Here is a 23,761-nt window from a genome sequence, read left to right as displayed (position 1 = left end):
GAAAAAATTATATAAGATAATATTAACAAAAATAGAAATAGGAAAATAGTATTTAATATAAGAAAGTCGAGGGGATTAAAATCTGGCTAGCATTTAACCATCTAAAAAAAGTTAGTAATCATACACCATTAGATATAATTTCACACTATTAAAAATATTAATGATGGCTAATTAATAATTACAAAACACAAAATCTGCTGACCCCTTAACATTCTTCATTTAATATTTTATAATTTATCTTGTATATATTATTCTTTTTTCCCCAATTTCAATTTGCTCCCCGTATAAAAAGTTAGTGATACACTAACACGCACATTCACATAGAGCCACTTAAATAAAGATATCTAAAACATCATTTTTTTAAAATATTTTTTAGTAATTAAAATTTAATATATATAATCGATTAAATCGTATTATTTTTATCAAAATGAAGCCAGACAAATTAATTTGACTGAAAAGTAGTGAATCAAATCATGAATTGGTCTAAATTAATATTTTTTATATAAAATAACTATAATACCCTTATTATAGAAAATGACTAAAATAATTCTATTATACATATTAATTTTAAAAATCTTAAATTCTAGTATTTTATTCCTCTGCTGTCGTAGAATTAGAATTTAGAGTTTTCAATATATATATAATAGGAGTATCATTTCATAATGGACTGACATCTGTTTAAGAGGCGCCAACGGCAACAGCACTAACACAGCAGCGCAGAAAGAAGAGGGTTAGAGAGAGTGGGAGAATAGAGTTGAGAGAGAGGAGATTTTGAAATGAAAAGAGAGAAGGTTCACACTTTGAATTTTAAGACTTGTTACCATCAAATTTAACAGCAGATAAATCCAATGGTAACGTATTACGAATCACAAAAATACAGCATTTTACTGATTAAGTTTACCGTCAAATTTTGAAGCATATATGCTCAAGACGTAGGAATCAATTCGAAACCGATCCTCGGGAACTTAGCACCAAAACGAGATGATCGATTTTCCTTTCATTTCTTTTATTATTCCCAATTAAATGAATCTCCAAACAAACAAAATACGTAAAACATAACCATTGAACGTTGAGTTTAATAGTTTAGTGTTCCAACTTGGAATTTCATTTTATGTGATCGAAGCAAGTTTTAAACAAATTGTTGCACATAATTAGTAAAAATAATCCAAGTCAACAAGTTATGTTTCACGCTAAATGCATGGAGTTAATTAAGCCTTAAATAAAATCTTCCTATATATGATCTATCACACCTTGTACATCCATGACTATACTTCCAAAAATGGGACAAACACAAGCAAATGAAACACCCAATAATTACAAGGATTATAAAAACAAAATAATAACCACTATTCTATACAACTATGGGAAATATTTACTCTCAAGAACAAATGGGGAGCAAGGACATAAACAAAATATAAACATATAATGTACAAGAATAATTACAAGTAGAGAAAATTCAGCAAAATCTCTGCTCAGTGTGGTTGAATTGCTCTCCCAAATATAGAAGAATCACATCCCCTCTTTCACGTTTGCTTCATTTTTGGTCCTGGACAGAATACGAGTTTATGGAGGGTGCCATAACAATTAATTGAATACATGGACAATGTGATACTGAGTGTGTTATCTCCCGAAAGACAACAGCAAAATTTTTTCAGAGATGCATCTATGATGTGTGCAAGAAAATTAGGCCCATAGAAATGCAAATGAGGAGATTAATGTGTATTCTTTTTTCTTTTTTTTAAACTTGGCAAAACATGAGATGAGACCCGGTTATCCAGAACTATATGAACCCTCTATGAGATAGACATTGTACATCGTGCAACTACTCAAACTTCCAGTAGAAAGTAACATACCTGAGATTAGCCCGATGCAGGATGCGCCCGCAGTGTGAAGCTTTGCCTTTCCATTCTTCAATGGCAGACAACAAAAGCTGTAACAAGTTGGTTGCATCTTCCTCAGATGATAGCTCCAAGTTCGTCTGGGGGAGTGGAAGATGAGTTGGATTATGGTTCCAGTGCACAGCTCTGGTTCTACTGCTGCTTCGCTTAGGAGAATGGTGATTTTGTCTCAATAGGGAATCTGGTCTGCTACTAACTATGTGTACAACCGCTTGAGCGGCGTCAGCATATACTATGTTTTCCAATCCAATCTCCCATTCAATTATCCACTCGAGATCAGCAGGGATGCCGGGGAACTCAGGCTTGCTCAATGTTACTAACCAAGGACTGAAAACAATCAATACAAATCTCTCTGTTAAGACGACAAACTTACCAGATTCTTTGAGGGCTTTGCAAGCCACTAACTTCTCGTCTTTGAATTTTAGACCATCCTCAGCCTCCAGAAGGACGGATATCCCAACAGCTTCTTCCCATGAATAAGGTTTTAATGGACGTTCATGGCTCAGAGGCCTTGGAAGACGGATCCTAAAGCATTGGGATCTCAATTGATTGGGCTTACTGCGGTTTCGAATACTGAGTGCAGTTTTGCCGGTAACTTCGAGTATACTAGCAGCAGGTTTTGCTACTAGTCCTGTAATTCCTAAAGCAACTCCTGCAGTAAATAAATTTGAAACAGAAAAGTAGTCAGTAGTCCGGAGAAAAGTAATATCATATCTCACGAAAAAATTATCACAGGGCATTCTTCAAGTTGCTCTAAAATTCAATTCGATTTACCTGAGAGGACACCGGGGAGACCATGCTTCTCAGCTCCTCTTACAGGTGACTGGAGAAGACCAGTCAACCCCTGTAAACAATAAAGTTAAGGACAACTTGCATTTACACAATAAAAAAATTATGCTAACACAAAGATCAAGAAGAACCAATAGTGGCATAAAAGAAAATCCAACTAAATTGCATAGGTAAATTTCAATGTAGATGCTATTATGCTAATCATGTTAATTGCCATGCTAACCTATATCCTACACATTCAAAGATCAATGGCACCCATCAAGTCAAGTGTGAGCAGAAGTAATCAAGCAGGGCTCATTAGTAGTAGGAAGGGGAGCTGCAAAAATTCCTGTCCCCTGAAGGGAAAAAGCTTAAGAAACATATCCATCTGCTGAAGGTTTCTCTTTGGACAACATGCAACACAATATTCTTATTGAATGCTATAACACGAAAATGATGAAATCATTAACCAACCTCTAAGACTTCATTAATTACGCCTTTGCTATCTGAGGTTACAGTTGCCTGGTGTTTTTCCATACGTGAAACTGCTTGGTCGTCATATGTAAATGCAACAATACCCTGGAAGTAAAAGGTTCCCTATGGTTAAAAAAACAAAGTAAATCGAATCATCATTGCAGCAAAGCAAGAAATACCTTGCGTGCAGCTTTACTGAATTGGGAAGCCGCATCACTGATGGCATACACTGTGTTGCTTAAAAGACTAGAGGTGCCCTGGGCCATGCCCGTAACAAGTCCGGTGGGACTCTGAAGGTTATACCAATAGTGCTAAATCCATTAGTTAATTGAGTATCTAAGATAATTGAAAACAAGTAAGGAAGCAGAATTTAAACTTTTACCTGCATAATGCTCTTTGCAGGCACTGATAAGAAATCTCTAATGCCAAGACCCATGCTTCTCACAAAACCCAAGGGATTACCAATGACACCAGCAGAACCAAACACCTGCAAATTTAGAAAGCAGGAAAGGGTGAAAGGCTGTTGAACATGTGACACAACGTTGCATAAAGAAATGCAATATACTACAATGGAAATTACAAACTTAATAAAAGAACATTCATGGTATTGTTAATCAATAATACTTTATATTTATAACCTGCAGAAGGAAGAAACCATAAGCAGTTTGCTATATGAATTAATTCAATTAACATTTTACCTTGTAGATCTCATGAAGTAGTTGGCGGTTGTAATGCCTAATTAGAATCTCCTGAATAGATTCCCAACTGGCCATGTGGTGAGCAATACTTAAATCCTTCAAATAAATTTGAGCCCCCTCAACATCAGCAAGAGCCATTAGACCTCGCTGAAATTAATCATAATCTGTTAGAAAATACTATCTAATGTAGAAGAAAATGTGAGGAACCTTAGTATCATCATAAAATTAATCAAAGATATCTAGAAAAAACCATGTTGATAAGAAAAACCTTATGAAAATCTATTCTTAGAATTGGTGTACTGTCACACTCAGAATCCCTTAAAATTCCTGAGGCGCCACTGCACCCTTGGCCACTAACTACACCGTGTGCACCACACTTATAAAATGTACACTCCTTCACTCATTTGTCCACTTTTATTCTACCTCTCACACTAATCACCTCCAGGCACATAACATAACCACTCATAAAAATTTGGAAACTTAGGAGACAATTCTTGCGGAGAAGTTACATATGTAAAATAGAATTATCATTTTTTCCCCCAAAATTCAGTAGCAGGCTTCTTGGTGTAGAATTTCCTTGGTTTCGTCATGAGTCTGAACTTTATATTTCCATATGTGAAAAGTGTATATTTTCACAGACCAAATGCTCACTAATGGGTATAGAATCCTTGAAATTGAAACCTTAATGATGAGGAGAATATTTTACAAGGACTCGAAGTCTGCCTAAATAAAAGAGAGAACGGAAAAATAATAGAGGCCAGGTAAAAAATAGTGAACTCCTAACACTCTGAAACTTAAGCTTAACAATTAAAAGATGTTATACATGCAGAGAATGACAATGTGAATGGCAACTGGCAAGAACCATTTTCTCCAAAAGATAAAGCTATAGAGAAGAGGCAAATGAAAGACCTCTCATAACATGACCATTCACACAAGATTTATGTTGAACTAGAAATTTAACTCTTATTCAATTTCATTCATGCTCTTGCTATGGAGCCAGCAGTCACCAGTATCACAATAGAATTAGTTTTGGATAGAAAAGGATAATTTCAAAAAATGTTACTTACATGGATAAGAAATTCCTTGGATGTCAGGATCCGATTGTGAAGCATCCATGGGGCACTAGAAAAACTACAAACATATTATTTATACCAAGTCAATATGTAAGTAATGAACAAAAGAACAGAAAAATACTGTTAGAATAAACATGGCAATGTACATTTTACCTCAAAGTCATTTTGATTGGTGCCAATTCAAGAATTTCAATATAAACTTTCTTCTGGGTTCTTGCCAAAAGATAAATATCCTGCCAAGGGGCCCCAATTGGAGTGATGGAAGGCAATGCCACATTTTTTTTTGATTTTCCATTGAAAAAGGAATCAATTCTTGGAGGACATTGGTCAGTAGTTAATCTCAATTTCTCAGTCTGAACAAAGGAGGAATCCTTTAGTGATGCTCCCTCATAGTGATCTGAAGATGCCATGATTCCACATTGCATCCCACAAGTGATATTTGTGAAGAACTCAAACAAGCTTAATATGACTTCTTGTTCAATCTCAAGACGGAAATCTGCCATCCTGCAAGTACACAGCACATTATGATTATTAGACTGAAAGTATATTAACACCAAGAGGTACCAGTAATATAAACTGAAAAAAAAAAAAAAACATCAAACTTGGGAGATAGTAACCTCAATTTTATGTATTCAAATGAAATAAACGAAATGTCTTTCTTCCTCCACTTCGATATTTCTAGGCTAAACACGGGAATAGAAATCTGATTTAACTTTTCAATTCTTTTCCCCCCAACATCATCCCTATATTTCACGTTGTCAGCAGCACAGGACTTGTATCCACTATCAAATGACAACATAACAGGATATGGAGTGGAGCGCAACTGGTTGTCAATTTGTAAGAAGGCTATCTGCAAGGAAAGGCTTTGACGATCCAAACTCTGCAGTAGCTCAATTTGTATATCCTTAATACAGCCAAAAAGCAATTCCTACAGAAATAACAGTACTATTATGAGAGGTTGAATAGAAACCGGATACTAAATGAAAGTTTATAGCATGCACACCTGTGAGTATGAATTAATCAAAGATATTCCAATACACGGAATAAAAATTGATATTTTTTCCTTGTACTCTGACAGCTTAACTTGTTTGTGATCATATAACCTTTTATCTGCAGTTTGTCGGATATCTGATTTTTTAACATCATTAAAAATATGATAATTTGAATCGAGAATACTGAGGACCTGCAAATATTACACATCGTCATCGAGAGGAAGCGCTGAGTTCGAAATTATTTGAAATCAAAACCACCATCGAATTACCTTTGTTGCTCCCTCTGCATGCACTGATAAAAAGAAAGTCCTTTCTGGTTTCTTCAATAAACATGTAAATAAGCTACTTTAGAAATTAGACTTGGATAAATGACTCTTTTATTGATAAATTCTCTAGACTTCAACTAATATTATGCATGAGATAAACTGTCATTTGCAAAAAGCAATGCATTGTGAGACGGAACTTAACTATTTATTTTATTTTATTTTTATTTTTAATAATTGCATTAAGGACTAGGGTAACAAGATACAGCTTCAGATGGAATACAGATGAAACCTTCCACTAAACCTTCCTTTGCAGACTATCGGATACCCATCACAATAAATAGAAATCATATGTAAATCTCTCTGACTCCCCCATATCTATGCATCAATTTTTGTAACAAGTAAATTACTTCATAGAGTACCCACAAGCACAAAACCAAAACTAGAGATATTACGATGGTTCAAAACTGCTCACTGTCAAAATAAATCAAGTCCAAATTGCTGATGGCACACTCAAACAGCGTTGGAAAATAATGACAAAAGAACATGAGAGGAGAAGAGAACTCAACACAAAAGGTTAAGATCCTTTAACTAGAAAGCAAATACCAAACCTCATTGCTAAAAAATTTAGCTGCTCAAAGTTTGTAACAATTGACGAAGTTGTACAATAGGAACATAATGTAGAAGGGTAAAATGGTTTACCTCGGAGGTTGGCGGCAAACATACAGGCCTATATTCTTTTACATCATCAAGGGCATATGATCCCAAAACTCGCTCTCCAGGTACCTTCCGTTTTTAAAGCAATCATCCCTAAGTAAAGTAATTGGAAGTTTCCATAAACCTTTCTAAATTGAAATGAGAAAAGCGTTACCTCGACTGTAAGACGATGAGGATAGCAGGGTTCATCCCAAGTGTAAGGGTAAGAACTGTATGAGTGAATGACTGTGTCAAACATTTCACATTTCTGCTGATATATTCGCAATCTCTATAACATAGCCAAGAAAGAAAATAGTAAATTTCAACAACCATTACAATAAAGCAGCTCACGCATATTTAGTGCTTGTCTTTAATAACTGCAGGAAGTAAGAAAAGCTAGCACAAATCAGAATTAATAAAGCACCAATTATAAAGGAATTATAAGTGCTGTTTCTGTGAAATAAATGGAATTACTTTTCAGTTGGTTTTGCATATTGGAAAAAATTTTACAAAACCTGGATATTTATTTATTTAAAACATCTTACGAAAAGTTAAAAGTTTTAAGTATCTTGGGTGCATCATACAGGATAATGGAGAGATTGAGCAGGATGCAAATTATAGGATCCAAGCAGGTTGGTCAAAATAGCAGAGTGCGTCTGGTTTTATATGTGACAAAAAGGTTCATTTAAAACTTAAAGGTTATTGCACTGCTATCAGACTGGCTATGCTTTATGGTACAGAGTGTTGGGCGACCAAAGGAGAACACGAACATAAATTAAGTGTTGCAGAGATGAAGATGTTGAGATGGATGAGTGATCATATGCGATTAGATAGAATAAGAAACGAAGATATAAGAGAGAGAGTTGGAGTAGCACCTATTGTGAAAAAGATGGTAGAATCGCGTCTCAGGTGGTTTGGACATGTGAGAAGAAGACCGACAAAGCACCCAATCAGGAGGGTGGATGAGATGGAAGATGGACAATGGGTAAAAGGCAGAGGAAGACCTAGAAAGACGATCCATAAAGTGGTCAAACTCTCTCTACATGTAAACGGTCTCTCTATAGACATGATGCATGATAGACTGATAGAGTTCAATGACGTCGTTTGATCCATGTAGCCGACTCCACCTAGTAAGACAAGGCTTTGTTGTTGTTGTTGTTGTTGTATTTATTTATTTTTTACCATTTTGATAAAAAATCAAATTTCATTAAGATTGGAAGAAAAGGTACAAAGAAGCCAACGAAAATATATCTCCAGCAGACTAAAATACTACAAAAAAAAAAAAACATTAATGATCCGTGGCCTTCCAATCTCTCAACATGTCTGAGAGGGAAAGTTCTCTGAAGTGCCCAGGAAGTTTACACCATATAAGGCTTGGTACCTATTCTATTTCATACAACAACTTCCCCTGAAAATCTATCATTAAAAGAGCATAAGTTGCATTCTAGGCAAATACTCCAGATAGTTGCATATATGCACATAGATGTATCAAGCAACCATAACTTTTATCAGGGTTAGAAGACAGTAGCATTATCAAGCAGCCCAAAACATTGCCTAACTCAGAGGACTCTCTATCACTAAGGTTCTGAAAAAAGTGGATGTTCCAAGAATAGGAAGCCTGTAAAAATTCTTATAGGAGAGTTATGTAAACAGAATAGGCAATAAAGACAGGAAAATGACATATAAAAAGGAGAAACACCTTTTCAATTATCTTCCAACAAGAGAAAATGAGAACTATCCTTACTTTTAGAGAAAGGAAAGGGTTTAAGGTAGCATAATCACTAGCAGGATTTGCATCCCATCCATTTCCGTTCATGCCATATACCTGATGCCATAAAGAATGGGGCTCTAAAGGTAAAAGCCATAGCAATTTTGTTGCCAAACTGATGTTCTTTCTTATGAGATTACCAAGACTCGTCCATTCCTGAATATGTATTAATCGTCCAATATTAACCTAGGTATTACTTATTGAACATTAACTGTATAAAGACAATAAGTATTTCATATCTTACAGAGCTACTGTTCCCTGAAATGGCTTTAATCTGTCTATCCAAGGAACCATTAAATTGAACCATACAGAATGATTAAAAGACTTAATTCACAAGCAAGAACCATGAAATGACAGTCAAAAAAAGCATTAAATCATAACAATAGTAGGCATTCACATGAAACGATAAAGAAATCAGAGAATGCATATTGACATGCATAACAAAGAGGGAAAACAATCCAAAATCAGATTTTAATAGCAGTAACCTTCAGATTCCAAATTATTTAAATTCCACATGGTGTAATAATGAAACAGAGAATAGAGACCAACCTCCTTGGAGAAATTATCAATTCTGTATGGCATATACCCTGTATCATCATCCGACAAAAGAATCAAGTTGGTGCCTGAGTTTCCCTTAATGCTTCCAATTATTTTTTCATCCCCCATTGATATGTCAGCATTCTGCACCTCAACTCGAATCATGTCTGAAGTGCCAAAAACAATGTTCCTCATTTTCAGTTGTGTATCACCTAGATGATCTGGCAAAAAGCTTCCAGACCACTGCCATCCTGATTCATTGTAACAAATTGAGACAAGCAGCTCCCTGTAGCATATATTAGAATATGACTAGTTTACATAAGTGGAATAATGAGATAAAACTAAAAAATAAACAGGAAGAAAAGAAAACAGGAAGGAAAACAGTGCAAGAGAATGAATGAATCACATAAATTGAATATTTAGTAATGGAAGCATTTTCGATTGCATGCTGATTCCACTAACTGCAAATGGAATATTCAAATAGAGAAACTAGCTAAAGACTTTTCAAAACAAAAATTACAGGCATCATAGAGGCCCTAGATTTTCTGAACAAGAAGTTAGAGAGAGTGAAGGAAGAAGTCAAGAAGATGGACCGACAAGAAATCCTTCTAACAGGAGCAAACTTAATAAATATCAACGATAAGGCTAGACCACAGCTTCCCAATCTCTCAACTATATTCCTCTAAAAAGATTATGAGGTTTATACCAAATATAACTAAATCTAATCCTATTCCTACAAACCAAACTTGTCCAAAAGTTTATTCTAAAAAAATACTTGAAACAGTGGCATATATGTAACAATGCCACAAAGATCTGGCTTCATTCGTTCTCCCAACACCAGCAATAAAAGTCAGGAAAAACTGATCTACGGTTGCAAAACAAAGTGTTCCATAAAATTTAGTATAGAAATGTACCAATCAATAGCTGGCTAATCAGGTATGTGTATCTATTCATGTAATGAGTTGGACAAAAAATCAGTTGCCAATATAACTAATGCATCAAATTCATGAGCCTTTCACAAGACCTCGCTAGTACCTTATCATTTTATGTATAGGTAAATATCACCACTCATGCAGAAATATACAAGTCTTCCAACTAGCAATTTCCAACAGAGACAAAATTCAAATTGACCAAGACACATACCTAGTCATATCTGTCCAATGAAGATGAGCATGTTCCCCTATTCCTAAATAAAAAATTACATCAGTTCCCTTCTGTTTGTAAGATATTTCCTTGCTGCATGCATTGCTGATTACAAATCTGCAGATTAAAAACTATTCAATAACGAGATAGGCTGACACTATATGTACATCCTCATCTACCAACACCATTTCAAATTAAATAGGGAACAAAATGAGTCAATATGGCTAACATAATTGAAGTTTAATTAAGAGTATTATAGATTAATAAGTATAAAACTCCTAACCACTTCGTCAAGCAGGCTTAACTCTTATGCCACTGGACCAACCATCTTAAAAAAGCTTAAGCTTAAGCTCCAATGATAGACTTTAACAATCACAATATCCACAAAGTATGTTACCTAGGCTGGAAAGTGATTGCATTTGTCCTCCCAGTATATTGTTCACCAATTGTGTTAGAAGTCACAGCTACAATGAATGCAGAATTTGACGCTAACTGAGGAACAAGAATCGTACTTGAACCACTTGGTGGTAGCAGAGAAAATGGACTTGACCACAAAGAAAATGGCAACTGTTCGCTAGCATCTCCAGGGAAATATCTACTTAATTTAACCAAAATCTCATTTATAGCAGAATTAGCGCAGGAGAATACATACATGGCCCAACCTTTCCATGCTCCTGATTACCGGAACCAAAATCCTTCCAAGTTGACTGGATAATGGAGATGGCTGTATTCTTCGATCTTCCTAAAGATGAAATCCCATTTGTAGAACCACTTTTCCTTCGTTGTCTTCCTAAACTTCCATGGTAGTTACCAGAGAATAATAAGGAACTACCTGGGAAGCTCGGAGTGTTTGCAGTAACATCCTCTCTGCATGAGATGGTATGATTCTTCAAAAAACTCCTTGGGTTAAGAGGAACTTCAGCATGTAACTCATGGCTGGATGACAGGAGAGAGAGACCATCCTTTTTTGTAGAAATTGTTTCGTTTTCACAAAAATCATAATACGAAGGAATAACAAATCCCCTCTGATTTGACCCACTAGTTGTTTCTTTTATACACATAGGAAAACCCATGCAGTTATATAAGATGAAAGGAACATATATTATTACTTCCCTGCTACCAGAATATACATCTATCACCTTCTCCACTGTAACATACATATGACCTATAGGAGAGACGAAGAAAATAATTATAAAGATGCATTCACAATACATTAAACAAAAGAAAAAAAAAACTACACAAGAAAAAGTTACCGTCTGAATTAGTTGGTTCAAATATCAGGGTTTCAGACAGTGAAAACTTGGTTTCAGTTTCACTGAACTTGGCCAGAGTGCAGAAATTTTCTAAACGAGGAAACTTGAAATCAGAATGTTTAAATCCGTCAATGCAGATCTCCACTCCTAGATCATGAGAGGGATCAATATGATAAACAGAAGTTTCCACCTAGACAGCAAAATGTTGTGAAATTTTAGCCTGTCAAAGATAAAGAAACAAACAACTAGGTGCATGCTATGATGGCTATCATTATAGTGGCTTCAGTGACTATACAAATTTGGTAACCCTTCAAAAGTGTTGTTAAAATTAAAGTGACGTTTTTATAATATTTGAAAACACTTTCTAATTTGAAAAACAAAAATAAAAATTGTTGCAAAAATATAAAAAAAAAATATGACCTTTTAGCAACACTTTTTAAGTGTTGTCAAAGATGTATAGCCACCGTAGCCACTATAATTATATTCACCATAGACTCCACCCAAACGACTATCACAAAATAAAGAAACAACCATCACAAACCTCTGAAACCCTCACAGTATGATTTACCCCTGAACTTTCACTAACCAACAAAACTTCCTTAGGAAGGTAGTTGCTAATTATTAAAGGAGCACTTAGGATCAAGTGATGAATATAACGCTTTTTTCATCATCTGCAGAGATATTACTGTTCATCCAACCAGATGAAGTCAAGCTGATATTCTTAACTGATAGGCAGCAACGAAATGGATGACTACTTGGGTGAGATGGATAGCAGACAAATGATTTTAAATTTCCTACTCTGCTATTCACTGATAGAGATTTGAGAGGTTGTGAGCTTCACTCCACAAATAAGAGCTCCCCATAGGCCGCCACCTTACAAAACCAGCTTCAGCCAAGTGCAGTGGAAGTGGTAACTGTTTCCCTGGGTGTATCGGATCTAATATCTGAAGTAATTTAATGATACATCATTGAAGCAATATAACATCTACAAATATGCAATAACAAAATTGAGTTGTACAAGGAGAAACTTATGTACCGTCGGTGACACACCAAATGGAATATCAAACCGCAGCTCAAGAGGAATAGAAGTTGCATTTTGGAGTACAACCTGTCAGTAATATCAACAAGGAAACAGAATGAGGTATATGGAAAATTCACAGTTTTTTCTGAAAAAATTTAATATTATCACTTTGTACATACAGTGGAGTATATCCGAATTAACTTGCTATAGCGCAGCACTGAAACGTCAAAAACAACGGGAACAATGAAAGTAGGCCCTGTACTCATTCTACCATCCTCGTCATTTTCATTATATGTCTTGGAGAAATTAACCTCAAAGTATGTAACTCCTACTAAATCCATTGACATTGGGTTAGATGGCATAGGTGTTCCTTCAAGCTGCACAGTTATATAATGATGAGCAAAACCATTTAGCCTCTGATCATTTAGACTATCAGAAGAATGAGAAGGCCTGTAACGTGAAAGCCGCTCTTCAGTGTTTTCATCCATGTATATTGGAATTGTGGAACCTGGGTTTACATATTTTCCATATTTCTCATTGGAATCATAAAGTTCATCAGGATTTAAAGGACCATGATATACATGATATAGAAGAGGAACAGAAGTTAGGTTTTGTAGGACATAGGGAGCACCACATCTTCTCGTACACATGAGCTCAGCATATGGTGAATGGATAAGTTTGTTGCCATCATAATTATTCAATCCTACCAGCCCCAGCGCATCCAAGAGCATCTCAGTTGTGCGTGAAACACACTGCAAGAAACACACCTCACCATTGAAACTCCAGGGTAACTTCTTCATGGTGGTAACCTCAAGTTACACACAGTCAAATCCCACACCAAGTATTGATAAATATTAGCATATCAAAAAACCACCAAACAGAACAGTAAGTGTAGATTAACAAGACTGAAATCCGCCAATTTATTCGGTCATTCAAAAGAGACATCATTTTAAGAACAATTGGAATTATTGTAACAAAAGAATTTATGACACTGAATATTATGCACTAACTACTAATATATCTACAGGTCAACATGATCATCTGGGAGCAAAAAAGAAAGCACCTGATCCAGTCAATTTCACAATTTTCCATAGAGATGAATTATAGTCATGTCAGAAAATAGATTCCTAAAAAGGGGGAAAAAAGAAAGAAGAGGAAAGATAGAGAGGAAGACAAATGATATCAAGTTTGAAGGCCACATAAGTCTATCTCCCCTGATGTGTGGAGTATATTCAGGAACAGCATCACATTTGTTTTTGCACTGTTCTATGGCTAATGCTTTGTGGAATGTTTTTTTCTGTCTGTCTTTAGTGAGCGTTTGGTGTGCCTGCCATCCTTAGATCAGTTTTTGTTGACTAGGTTTGCTGGTTTTTGGAAAGGAAAGAGGCAAAATTTTGGTGGCATTGTGCAGTATCCGCCCCTATTTGGAGTATTTGGGTTGAGTGCAATTTAAGCACATTTAATGATGGATTTTCAGATAAGTTTTATGGGAGAGAATTAAACATTTGGCCTCTAGTGTGAAACTCATTCTCTGTTTTAGAGGAATTTCCTCTTAAGACATGTTGAGAGATTGGGAAACTAAGTTTAAATGATCCTTTGTTAGAAGGATCTCTTATCCTCCCATCTTGTAACATTCTTTTCCACATCTTATTGATATTATTTTTTATCATAAAAAAAAAAGAAAAGAAATGATATGCCTCAACCTTTTTTTTTTAAAAAAAAAAAAAGAAGAAATGATATACCTCAACTAAGGATTCTGTGATATTAATGTTCAGCTGAGTAGTAGACTTGAAAATGATTTCTGTTGGAACAGACATACTCAGCACAGTACTCGTTTCTTGTTCTCTAACTAAAGTCAATAGAAGCTGCCAAGGTTCAATAAAAGGCTCCCACGACACCTTCTCAATATTATTGTAATTAACTTGAAGATGCCAGTAACTGAACATTCCATAAGTTTTTCGCTTGTCTTTACATGAAAGAGGATGTTTCTGACTAGAATCTCCATCTGTGCCCCATTATAGCTCCACTACAAAGAACAGAAAGGGGTTAAAATAGCAAACAGATGAATATATCAAACTAGCATAACTATAGGATTTAAAACAAAACCACATAAGGAATCAATATATAGAGTTTATTTGTCAAAAGAAAGAGAAAAGAATGCGGTTACGGATCTGATTAAAAAAGCTCTAAACTAATCCAGATAAATTCACAATTTAAATCCTTATCTCAAGTTTAGGGATATGCTAAATATAAATCTTCATCTTCCAACTCTTGTAAATTCTTAAATTGTTGGTAAGAACTCATGATTGATCATGACACTTTACTAGATCCCTTTTGAAGTAATAGATAAGCTAGAGTCTAAAAAGATCACTTAAGAGTAGGAAGCAAGAAATAGGAATCCCTAAGGCCCTTTTGATTATAAGAATGAACCCAGCAAAGATCAAACTACAACCACTTGTTTATAAGGACTGCAGAATCATTTTCATGACCAACTTTGTTGAGAGTTCAAGAGTAAACTAAATGCTCACAAGACCCTAAGGTAAGTAAATCCCAACACTTCACCCGACGATTCGAGCATGGAAGCTGTTTACTGATAAACAAATAACTGGCTTCCAACCATGTGGAGTTAGAAAATGCATAGGGACACAGGGCAGTCACAAATGTATATAATTATATTTTATGGATTGATATATACTGCTATATGATTACACCCATATCTTGTAGCTTTTTAAAAGATCATCTCATGCATGTCATATTGCACCACATCTCACCCCTACCACCCAACCACAAAAAATCAAACAAGTTGACTAGAGAAACTATATTAAGAAGATACCTTTCCATCTGTTAGCAGAATAGAGACTTTCCTCATATTAAACTTGAAAGCAATGCCGCTAGCAGAATACTGGGAAGAGCCAGATTTGGGAATGTCGAATTTTATAGCACCCCATAAATAGAATGCAGGATGTGAAAGCCACACATCTGAATGATCACATATAATCTCCACCCTGGACTCGGTTGTGTTTGTTGGGTTCTTGCACAGTACAGCCTCCACATGAACCTGAAAGATATCACAAAGAGGCGAAGATGTATATCTTCCATTCTCAAGAGTCATTATTACACAGCTCAATTTTTCCATGTTGGACTTCAGATGGAAATCTCTGCTACTCATGAAAAATTCAAAACCATTCATGTTCAAAGTCACTGTCAGGAATTTTGTGTCTTTCTCTTCAACCAAATCAGAGGATGCACTTAAAGGTGTCACTTTGAGACCTTCAGAAAGCTGAAATTCCAGCAAGGTTCTTCACTAACCCAGACAGGGATGTGAAATGAAATTGAAATGAGGTTCGACTTAACAATCATTAAAACAACATTCTCTGCTTCTTGTGATGTAAACTGCAATGAGTTAATGTCGGAATCAAGGAAATTGGAAGCATCACATCTTGCTGTCATTTTTACAGAATCAGCTGCATTGAAAGACAAGCTCTTGGGTGTTGCATCTGTAGAAACATTTTTGTCCAAACTTACACTCAAATGATTGAGGAATTTAAGAACCTCAGTCCACTCACACAGATGAAGCCAAACATCAAGAGACGAAAGACTGAGGCTGACTTCATTCTGACTGTCCAAAGATTTAGAAAAAGATATTTCAAGTACTAATGTGGAACAGGGAGCTGAACTGAATTTTGCTAACATAGAATCGTGTGGGGAGTATAACACAAGGGTGGAGAAACCTACATCTATCGAAACCAGTGAATCATTTACCAAGGATGCAGAGCAAATAAATTGGAAATCACCCTTAGCTATTAGTTCAACAGAATCTTCTTTTTTGTGACAGAAGCTTATCAACAAAGACTGAGTGTGACATTTTATTTCTGTCAATATCATCATTGAAGCACCCGGAGTTGTTGAAATGGCACCAGTTGCCTTTAAACTTCTCTTCAAATCTAGGAATTGCAGAAGATCTGATTGGAAACATTTTGATTTATCTTCAACAGTGGAGAACTCATCAATAACATCCAATAGGGCCAAACATCCATCCAAAAAATTACTATCTGTTTTTTGACGGAAAAATTTTTAAGTCCAAGTGGATAATACTACTTATGAATAATTCAAAAGTAAATAACAAGGAAAAGTTGGATAAATTAAGAAGAGGGTTTACCTTCAGCAATAATATAACAACTGCTGATGTTTGTCATGCAACATATGGATGATGAAGAGCTGTTGCAACTAGGCTCACCATATGGAATTCTAACCCAAACATCAGCATTTATAGGGGCAATTAAAGTATTTAACACAAACTCAGTATTCTGTTCAATTGTTGCTGATCCATACATATCATTCTTGCACAAAACAAATAATAGGTAGACATCACGGGCAAACACATTTACACAATTATTCCTCTTGGCAAGCTTCTGAACAGGAACTAAACATTCAGGAGGGATGCTCTTCAATATGTTGTCAAAACCAGAATTCTCAATAAAACTACCATATAACTGCCGCATTTCAACCTTTAGATATTGGTATTCATTACTCTCCACTGGAAAAATAAGAGTAGAGTCCAAGACCTCAAACTTAACTGTGATACTCATTTCATTTTTAACATACACATCACTCTGCTCCACTACAGGAGATCTACCACTTGAATCGCCACCCCATTCAGCTAATGAAAAGTAACCAATGATGATGGAGAGATACTCAGAGGGTAACATGCAGTACACATGCTGAACACTAATACTTACTTCCAACCCAATAGTTGAAGATATGTTCTTTCCTTTCCTGACACGCACATTCAAAATAGGAGATAAATTTGAGCAGGGACCCCATAGATAATCTTGGAAATTCCGGCCCCACCAAGATGATGTGAGAACCAATCCTTCGAAAGAAGACAAATATCAAAGCTTTCTTCACAAAATAAGAGACAGGATTTAGATGTAGGTACCATTATTGTTCCAATAATGCATGATGAGTCGTGAAAATGTACTCGTATTCCACAAACATGCAGCTCTATAGAAATAACGTTAGAGATACTCGCAATCCCAGATTCCTTTAGATATCCAGAATTGGGTCTGGACTTTGAGGGTGAAACGTGGGAAAATCTGGACCTTCTTCTCATGTTAATTTTGGAACATCTAATTTTTTTGTCCCTCAGAGTAAAATATTTTCTCCACTCAGGAATGGCATATATAAGTGCACTCTCTAGATTATGCAGAGAGTCAGTATTGTGAATTGTAACAAATGGAAAATGATCCACTGGAATGCATGCAGAATCAGAGGAACCAAATTCGAAATAATTTGAGAAGCCAAACTTCTGTGACCCAAGAGTTGATAAAATGTTTGAAACCTCAGAAGTATCACTGCAAGCAGAGTTCTCAAAATTGATATTATAGGAAGACAACATATTGAAGAATCCAACAAAAAGTCCCACAATATGTGGGTAACAGTGGATGTCAGTATTATTTAGGTACATAATACACTTGTGACAAAGTAAATCAGTTCCAGGAGATTCATAATGCATTGCAAAACATGCATCACCAGATAAAGCTGCATCAGAATGTTGATCAAATTCATTACTTGGTCCAGAAACAGACTCTTCTCCAACTGCACTAATAGGAGAAGATAAATTCCCAGAGGAAAGAACCAAAAGGCTGTCTTTTTCATCTTTCTTTTCACAAATAGAGACCATTAAAGATCTTATACTAAGAAATAACTCCTGAAATTCCGTGGAACCATACCTGCAAAGTACAAAGATTTCGTTTCAGTGAACATTAATAATTGTTTTGTCCTAACAATAACTCTGTTTTAGTATTTACATACATTAAGATAGCTTGCAATTACTTAAGCCAATCAATGATAACGTAAACAATAATAGTCCATAACTGAAGAGACGGACAGAGAGACATTTTTGAAAAGATACCGCATGTCTATTTCTTGTAGGGAAACCAAGAGCTCTGAGCTGTTATCTCCACTATTTTCAAAGTCCACTTCCAGATCAACTGAGCCAAATTTTGAACTAATGGATATTCCAAAAGTGGAAGATTTTGGCGTAACCGAAGGCACATTAGGAGGATAAGGCCAGTTCAAGGTTTCAGATTCCCTGCTCAGATGCAAGGTTCCTTGATAAGTGATCAATTCTAAGATTGCACCATATATGGAAGGAGAGAAGTGTGCTTTAAATGGTGCTATGAAAACATAGACCTGAAATTCAGAAATATTAGGAATCAACACGCAGACACAGAGATGGGAGGGGTGTGTGTGATAACAAAAGGGAGGGGAAGGAAAATTACTATTTAGTTGCAGATTCATTTACGTGGGATTAGGATTCTCTCACATTACCGACAAAATCAAAGTTGTAATGTAGTGAGAAAAAAAAACAATTAAAATTGATCAATCAAACACAAATAGTCATAGGTCCTACAATAACAAGATTTATGTCTTATAACACGATACTCTCATGTTACTGGAAAACAGAAGAGAATCATAATCCCATTTGTGTGTGCAATGGTGTATATGTGACAAGTGAATGTTCACATCAGCTTAATTTTCACTAGCATGCTGATCACCTCCAACTGCTTCAAAATGGATTCATCCGGGATTACACAAGATGCCAGGAAGAATGTTGCACTCAATTTCTGTAGAATAGAAACCTTTTCTGACTGGTCAGAACCAATTAAAGTGATCTATAGAAACAACAAACAATCCCATAATTAGCATGATCCAAGCTTCAGGATATATAACAAATATATAAATCAACAATAAAGCTATTGGGACTAAGGACCCAACCTGGAAATCATCGAGTCTAACATCAAAATAATTGTACAAATCTTGAAGTTGGATTCCTATACAAATATCTGATGCAGATATCGAATTTAAAAAGCTCTTCACACAGTAGGGTTGGTGGTCCTCATCATTTGAAGAGAACGATTCAAGATTCTCAGTTGATTTCAAGCATAAAGACCTTGAATTCATCAACTGTGGTAAAATAAGAGTAATTAGAATTATTAACAGCACAAAAATGATTAGAAACCAATGTGAACTATAGAAATGCAAAGGGCAGACGTTTAAATCTCTCTCTCTCTCTCTCTCGCACGCTCTAGTTGAGTGAAGCTTTATTATTATTTTTTTATTTAATTGAGTGAACAAAACAAACCCAAAAGAAAACCATCTTAAAAGATCATGCACTTTACCAAATAGAGGGTAACCACATAATCTTATCCCACAAATTTTGAATGTTAAATTTTAGCTAGTTTATAGCAAACTTTAATTCCTATCAAACAATGCTAAAAAATTGAAGATCATTCCCAATGCTTGCCAAAAGAACTATTTCCAGAGACAAGCAACAGCCACACAATGCAAGGGAAAAAAAATGGCATAACTTCTAGTTTCCCAGCAAAACTAATTGATACATTCACATCTTCAGACAATAATGGACACAAATCAATTATAATTTGGAATATAATGGAGTTACCAAGTTGCAATATTTTGCTGCTGTATTCCTCCACGGAATATTAACAGAAACATCAAAGATAGTAATTTCCCACATAACTTTCTTATTGTTCTCGAAAACATATCTGCATATTAGATGAAACCCAATTGTTATGCTATGGTTTGAGATCTCACTTGCAAGTTGCAATAGAAGTTATGTTTAAGTAATAACTAAAGTACAACTTACTCTGCTTTGGATAAGAGCCGAGCGTTGTCATTTTTCATTCCATTCAGTGACAACAGCACCTGCAGTTGGACAAAGAAAATAGAAATCTAACACCTTTTATCCCAATTACCCTCCATATACAACTATAATGAAACATCTAAGACAGAACATTTGCCTTCCAAATATTAAAGACATCCATGTTGTTAAGAGTATTGGATAGTGCACAATTGTGTCATGTGAATCATGTACCCAAACTCAGCTAGTGGAAAAAGTCATCAGAAGTTTCCATATTACTACAATTCCAGATGTAGCAGAAGTTACAGAAAAATTGGCAAACTATATGCTGCAACCAACCCTAGAGTGGGGATTGACTACTTGAATAGAAACATAATCATAACCATGATTACAAATTATCAAACCCTTCAACTTTGACATTCAACCTTTTTCTTTTTTGATGAATGAAGAAATATTGTTAACAAGGAGGGAGAGAGATATTACAAAAGGCATGGAGGATGTGATCTTCAATGCAAAAGATTAGGTTAAACAAAAAATACATCAAAGGAGCAAAATTTCCAATATATCTGGATCTCTGAAAGAGATACCCCTCTAAAAAGATCATGCACCTTGACCAAGTAAACCAACACATCTAACACTATCCCACAACGCTTGCTTGTCTGGATGTTTCTCATTGAAGATGCGGGAGATGCTGCAGTAGAATACCCCAAACAGTAGCACAGACAGCACACTACCACAAATATTTGGCACCCTTCCTCCTCCCGAAACCAACAAAGCCAATCAACGAAAAAAAAAATATCTAAACCTCTATGGACACACGCAACATTAACCAAAGATACCAAACAATGCAGTCATAAAAAATCAGACACTATACAATGTAAAAACAAAAGTGATACTGATTCCGAATTCACCCCACAAATAACAAGAACATCAGGGAAATAGCCATGTGAAGCCTTCAAATAAAAATAAACAAAACAAAATTACATGTCAAAAATTAGGAACATTGAAAGGTACTAATCTCATTATATGAAATTCCTTCATAAAAGAATTTAAAATCTCATTGACTGAACATAAGTACAACTTAAACAGGAGACCAAGGGAAAACAATTCAAAAAGATTAGCTAGCACATCAATAATCATGGCACATACCCTTTCATTATGAAATTTGAAAGTTGTAAAGACATCATAAAACTCCAGCAGATTCAAAAAGATGTTCCCATCAAACATCACTTGAATTTGTTGAAGCACTCCCTGGAACATAAAATGGAAGAAATAAACATAATACAAAAAAAAAACAGAACATTTCTGCTTTTAACTTGCATACTTACACAAATACAAAACAACTCTTAGTGACTCACTATGCGCATCAACAATACCTTTACTGACATGGCTGTATCTCCATCAGATGAAAAATCTACTTGAATGCTGCATGCATGATCGTCAATATCTGATGTATTATTTTCAATGAAAGGCTGCAAATAAAGAAACAATACCTTGTAAATAGAACTGATGCTGATACACAAATAATTGTACAAAAAAATTACAAAATACAAACCCTTCTAATATGTACAATCACTTCCTGGCTATTTGGAAGAACTACTTTCGCGAATTTGAATTTGGATAAAAAAACTCCATGTTCTTTGTAGAGCTTAGACTCAACAATCCCACCTTCAAGAATTATTTCTGCAATTGCTTTACCATACCTCCTAGAAAAAATGAGAGAGAGATAATGAGAGAAAGATGGAATAATTAGTTGACTATTAATGGGCGTTTTAATTCATTTTACACAAACAATCATTTCAATGAAACAAATTTAGTGAATTCAAGATCACCGGCTTTTTTGAAATTGAGAATATGCCCTCTTACGGACAATTTTTTTTTCTCTTTTGATGGAGAAAAAATATCTGTAAGTGGCAAACTACATAAAAGATCAATCAATCCTTAGTATAATAGGCAAAAGACTGCTCTTAAGAGTATGAACAGAGCACAATACTTGCTATGCAGGGTTGCAGAAATCTGATTAATTGCAATCTTCAATGCCAATGTGCATAATTCATGCTTTGTAGCAATGTCAAGACTGGATGAAACTACAGGATGAAATTCTGTTGCCTCAGATATATCCTGGAAATGAGGAAAAAGTAAAAATAATTAAATAAATAAATAAAAGGGAAAAAGGCATTCTACATAAATAACTGAAGATTCCTACAGAAGTCCTATACAAATCAAGGGTACCGCTACCTATTAGCACTTTGTGGTTAAAATTTGGCCATGTACCTCAATAACTCACATGACTGAATTTTTACATTATATTGTAAGTCATGATTACATCATAGCAGTCAAAACAATCAAAACTGCATTCTCCCAAGATGCATTCCAAATGGGAAATTAAAGCAAAATATCATTTGTGACATCCAAATTAATCATGAGGGCAAACCAATCAAGCACAAGAATAGACCATTCCTCAATATAAGGTTACAATTTAATTTAATAAATAATTAAGCACCAGCACCTCAACATCAAATGACACAACTCCTGAAAATTGACTGGAATCATCAGTTCCACCAGCACCAAGCATACCACGAGATAACCAATTCAACCATCCCCGTGATTTGACTGCATGGTCATCTATGGACGACTTTTCTGTAGGAATATCAATGTGCATCCTCCCATTGTTAGGAGCAGAACACCCTGAAAGTAATTCCTGAAAGAACAGACAAACACTAGCCGTAAGAATCAACCACACAAGGATAAATCACATTAAGGATGTGCGTAGCATCAATATTGCCCAAAACATGCCAATCAAATAAAGAATACAACACCAAACAAGCAAAAATTAAGTATCCATCAAATGACCTTTAGCACACTTACCCGCATAGCATATTCTGCAGCAGATCGATAATTCAGAATATCATCCAAATCTGATTCTTTCTCCATTTCTTCCAAATCTTGGAGCACATCTTCATCAACTGGCTAATAAACACAAATCTAATCATCAATGGGGAAGAATAGAACTAACAATCCACAATAACTGTATTTCTTGAAAACAAAAATGCAAATCATTGAATAGTTATATCTTTCACATACATACGGATCAAATATGTTTCAGAGAGAGAGAGAGAGAGAGAGAGAGGGAGGGAGGGAGGGAGCACCTGTTGTTGTTGAAGAAAATCCAACTTAATCTTGTACAAGTTAATATATTTCCGACGGTAGCTTCTGTGTACAGGAAACAAGGATTTATCAAACAAGGTAGGTGACTGTCAACGAGAAACTGCATAAGGAAGAACCTCAAAAGGAAATCAAATATAAAATCTTTTTTCTCAAATCGTACAAAAGAAGCAAATAACAGAAAAAAAAAGTAAGAATAAATGCAAACATGAAAGATATGTGATTTTCCTGTGCATTGGAGAGCAAAAAAGGAGAATGGCCAATTTGGATGCACTGTTTTGTCATCCTCTAACACAAATATAAGTAAAAGGTAGTGCTGATCTGTCTAGATTGTTTACTTGCAAACCAT

At 35.3% G+C, this 23,761-nt stretch overlaps 1 protein-coding gene across 1 annotated transcript in view; it reads right to left on the bottom strand.

Annotated features, from left to right (window-relative positions):
- Window positions 1-1,208: 1,208 nt before the first annotated feature.
- The window catches only part of LOC112804019 (uncharacterized), a 29,212-nt gene continuing 6,659 nt past the window's right edge, over window positions 1,209-23,761 (bottom strand). The window contains 42 exon segments of the mRNA XM_072196128.1: window positions 1,209-1,546; window positions 1,854-2,550; window positions 2,673-2,742; window positions 3,141-3,245; window positions 3,320-3,430; window positions 3,523-3,627; window positions 3,839-3,985; window positions 4,906-4,969; window positions 5,065-5,415; window positions 5,529-5,839; window positions 5,915-6,094; window positions 6,173-6,223; window positions 6,869-6,952; window positions 7,038-7,151; window positions 9,180-9,453; window positions 10,311-10,403; window positions 10,708-10,948; window positions 10,951-11,005; window positions 11,171-11,475; window positions 11,564-11,753; window positions 12,105-12,229; window positions 12,232-12,381; window positions 12,384-12,507; window positions 12,600-12,671; window positions 12,764-13,393; window positions 14,327-14,599; window positions 15,418-15,745; window positions 15,844-16,636; window positions 16,744-17,475; window positions 17,478-18,316; window positions 18,499-18,779; window positions 19,145-19,261; window positions 19,365-19,553; window positions 20,050-20,152; window positions 20,254-20,312; window positions 21,397-21,498; window positions 21,624-21,719; window positions 21,803-21,953; window positions 22,241-22,368; window positions 22,757-22,948; window positions 23,116-23,217; window positions 23,397-23,460. Coding sequence (XP_072052229.1) covers window positions 1,510-1,546; window positions 1,854-2,550; window positions 2,673-2,742; window positions 3,141-3,245; window positions 3,320-3,430; window positions 3,523-3,627; window positions 3,839-3,985; window positions 4,906-4,969; window positions 5,065-5,415; window positions 5,529-5,839; window positions 5,915-6,094; window positions 6,173-6,223; window positions 6,869-6,952; window positions 7,038-7,151; window positions 9,180-9,453; window positions 10,311-10,403; window positions 10,708-10,948; window positions 10,951-11,005; window positions 11,171-11,475; window positions 11,564-11,753; window positions 12,105-12,229; window positions 12,232-12,381; window positions 12,384-12,507; window positions 12,600-12,671; window positions 12,764-13,393; window positions 14,327-14,599; window positions 15,418-15,745; window positions 15,844-16,636; window positions 16,744-17,475; window positions 17,478-18,316; window positions 18,499-18,779; window positions 19,145-19,261; window positions 19,365-19,553; window positions 20,050-20,152; window positions 20,254-20,312; window positions 21,397-21,498; window positions 21,624-21,719; window positions 21,803-21,953; window positions 22,241-22,368; window positions 22,757-22,948; window positions 23,116-23,217; window positions 23,397-23,460 — 9,235 coding nt within the window. The 3' untranslated portion in view covers window positions 1,209-1,509.

The sequence above is a fragment of the Arachis hypogaea genome, chromosome 5, assembly GCF_003086295.3.
Source record: "Arachis hypogaea cultivar Tifrunner chromosome 5, arahy.Tifrunner.gnm2.J5K5, whole genome shotgun sequence".
In the NCBI taxonomy this organism is placed as follows: Eukaryota; Viridiplantae; Streptophyta; class Magnoliopsida; order Fabales; family Fabaceae; genus Arachis; species Arachis hypogaea.
Note: the sequence above shows the minus strand (reverse complement) of the source record. Positions and strands in the feature narration are given on the sequence as shown.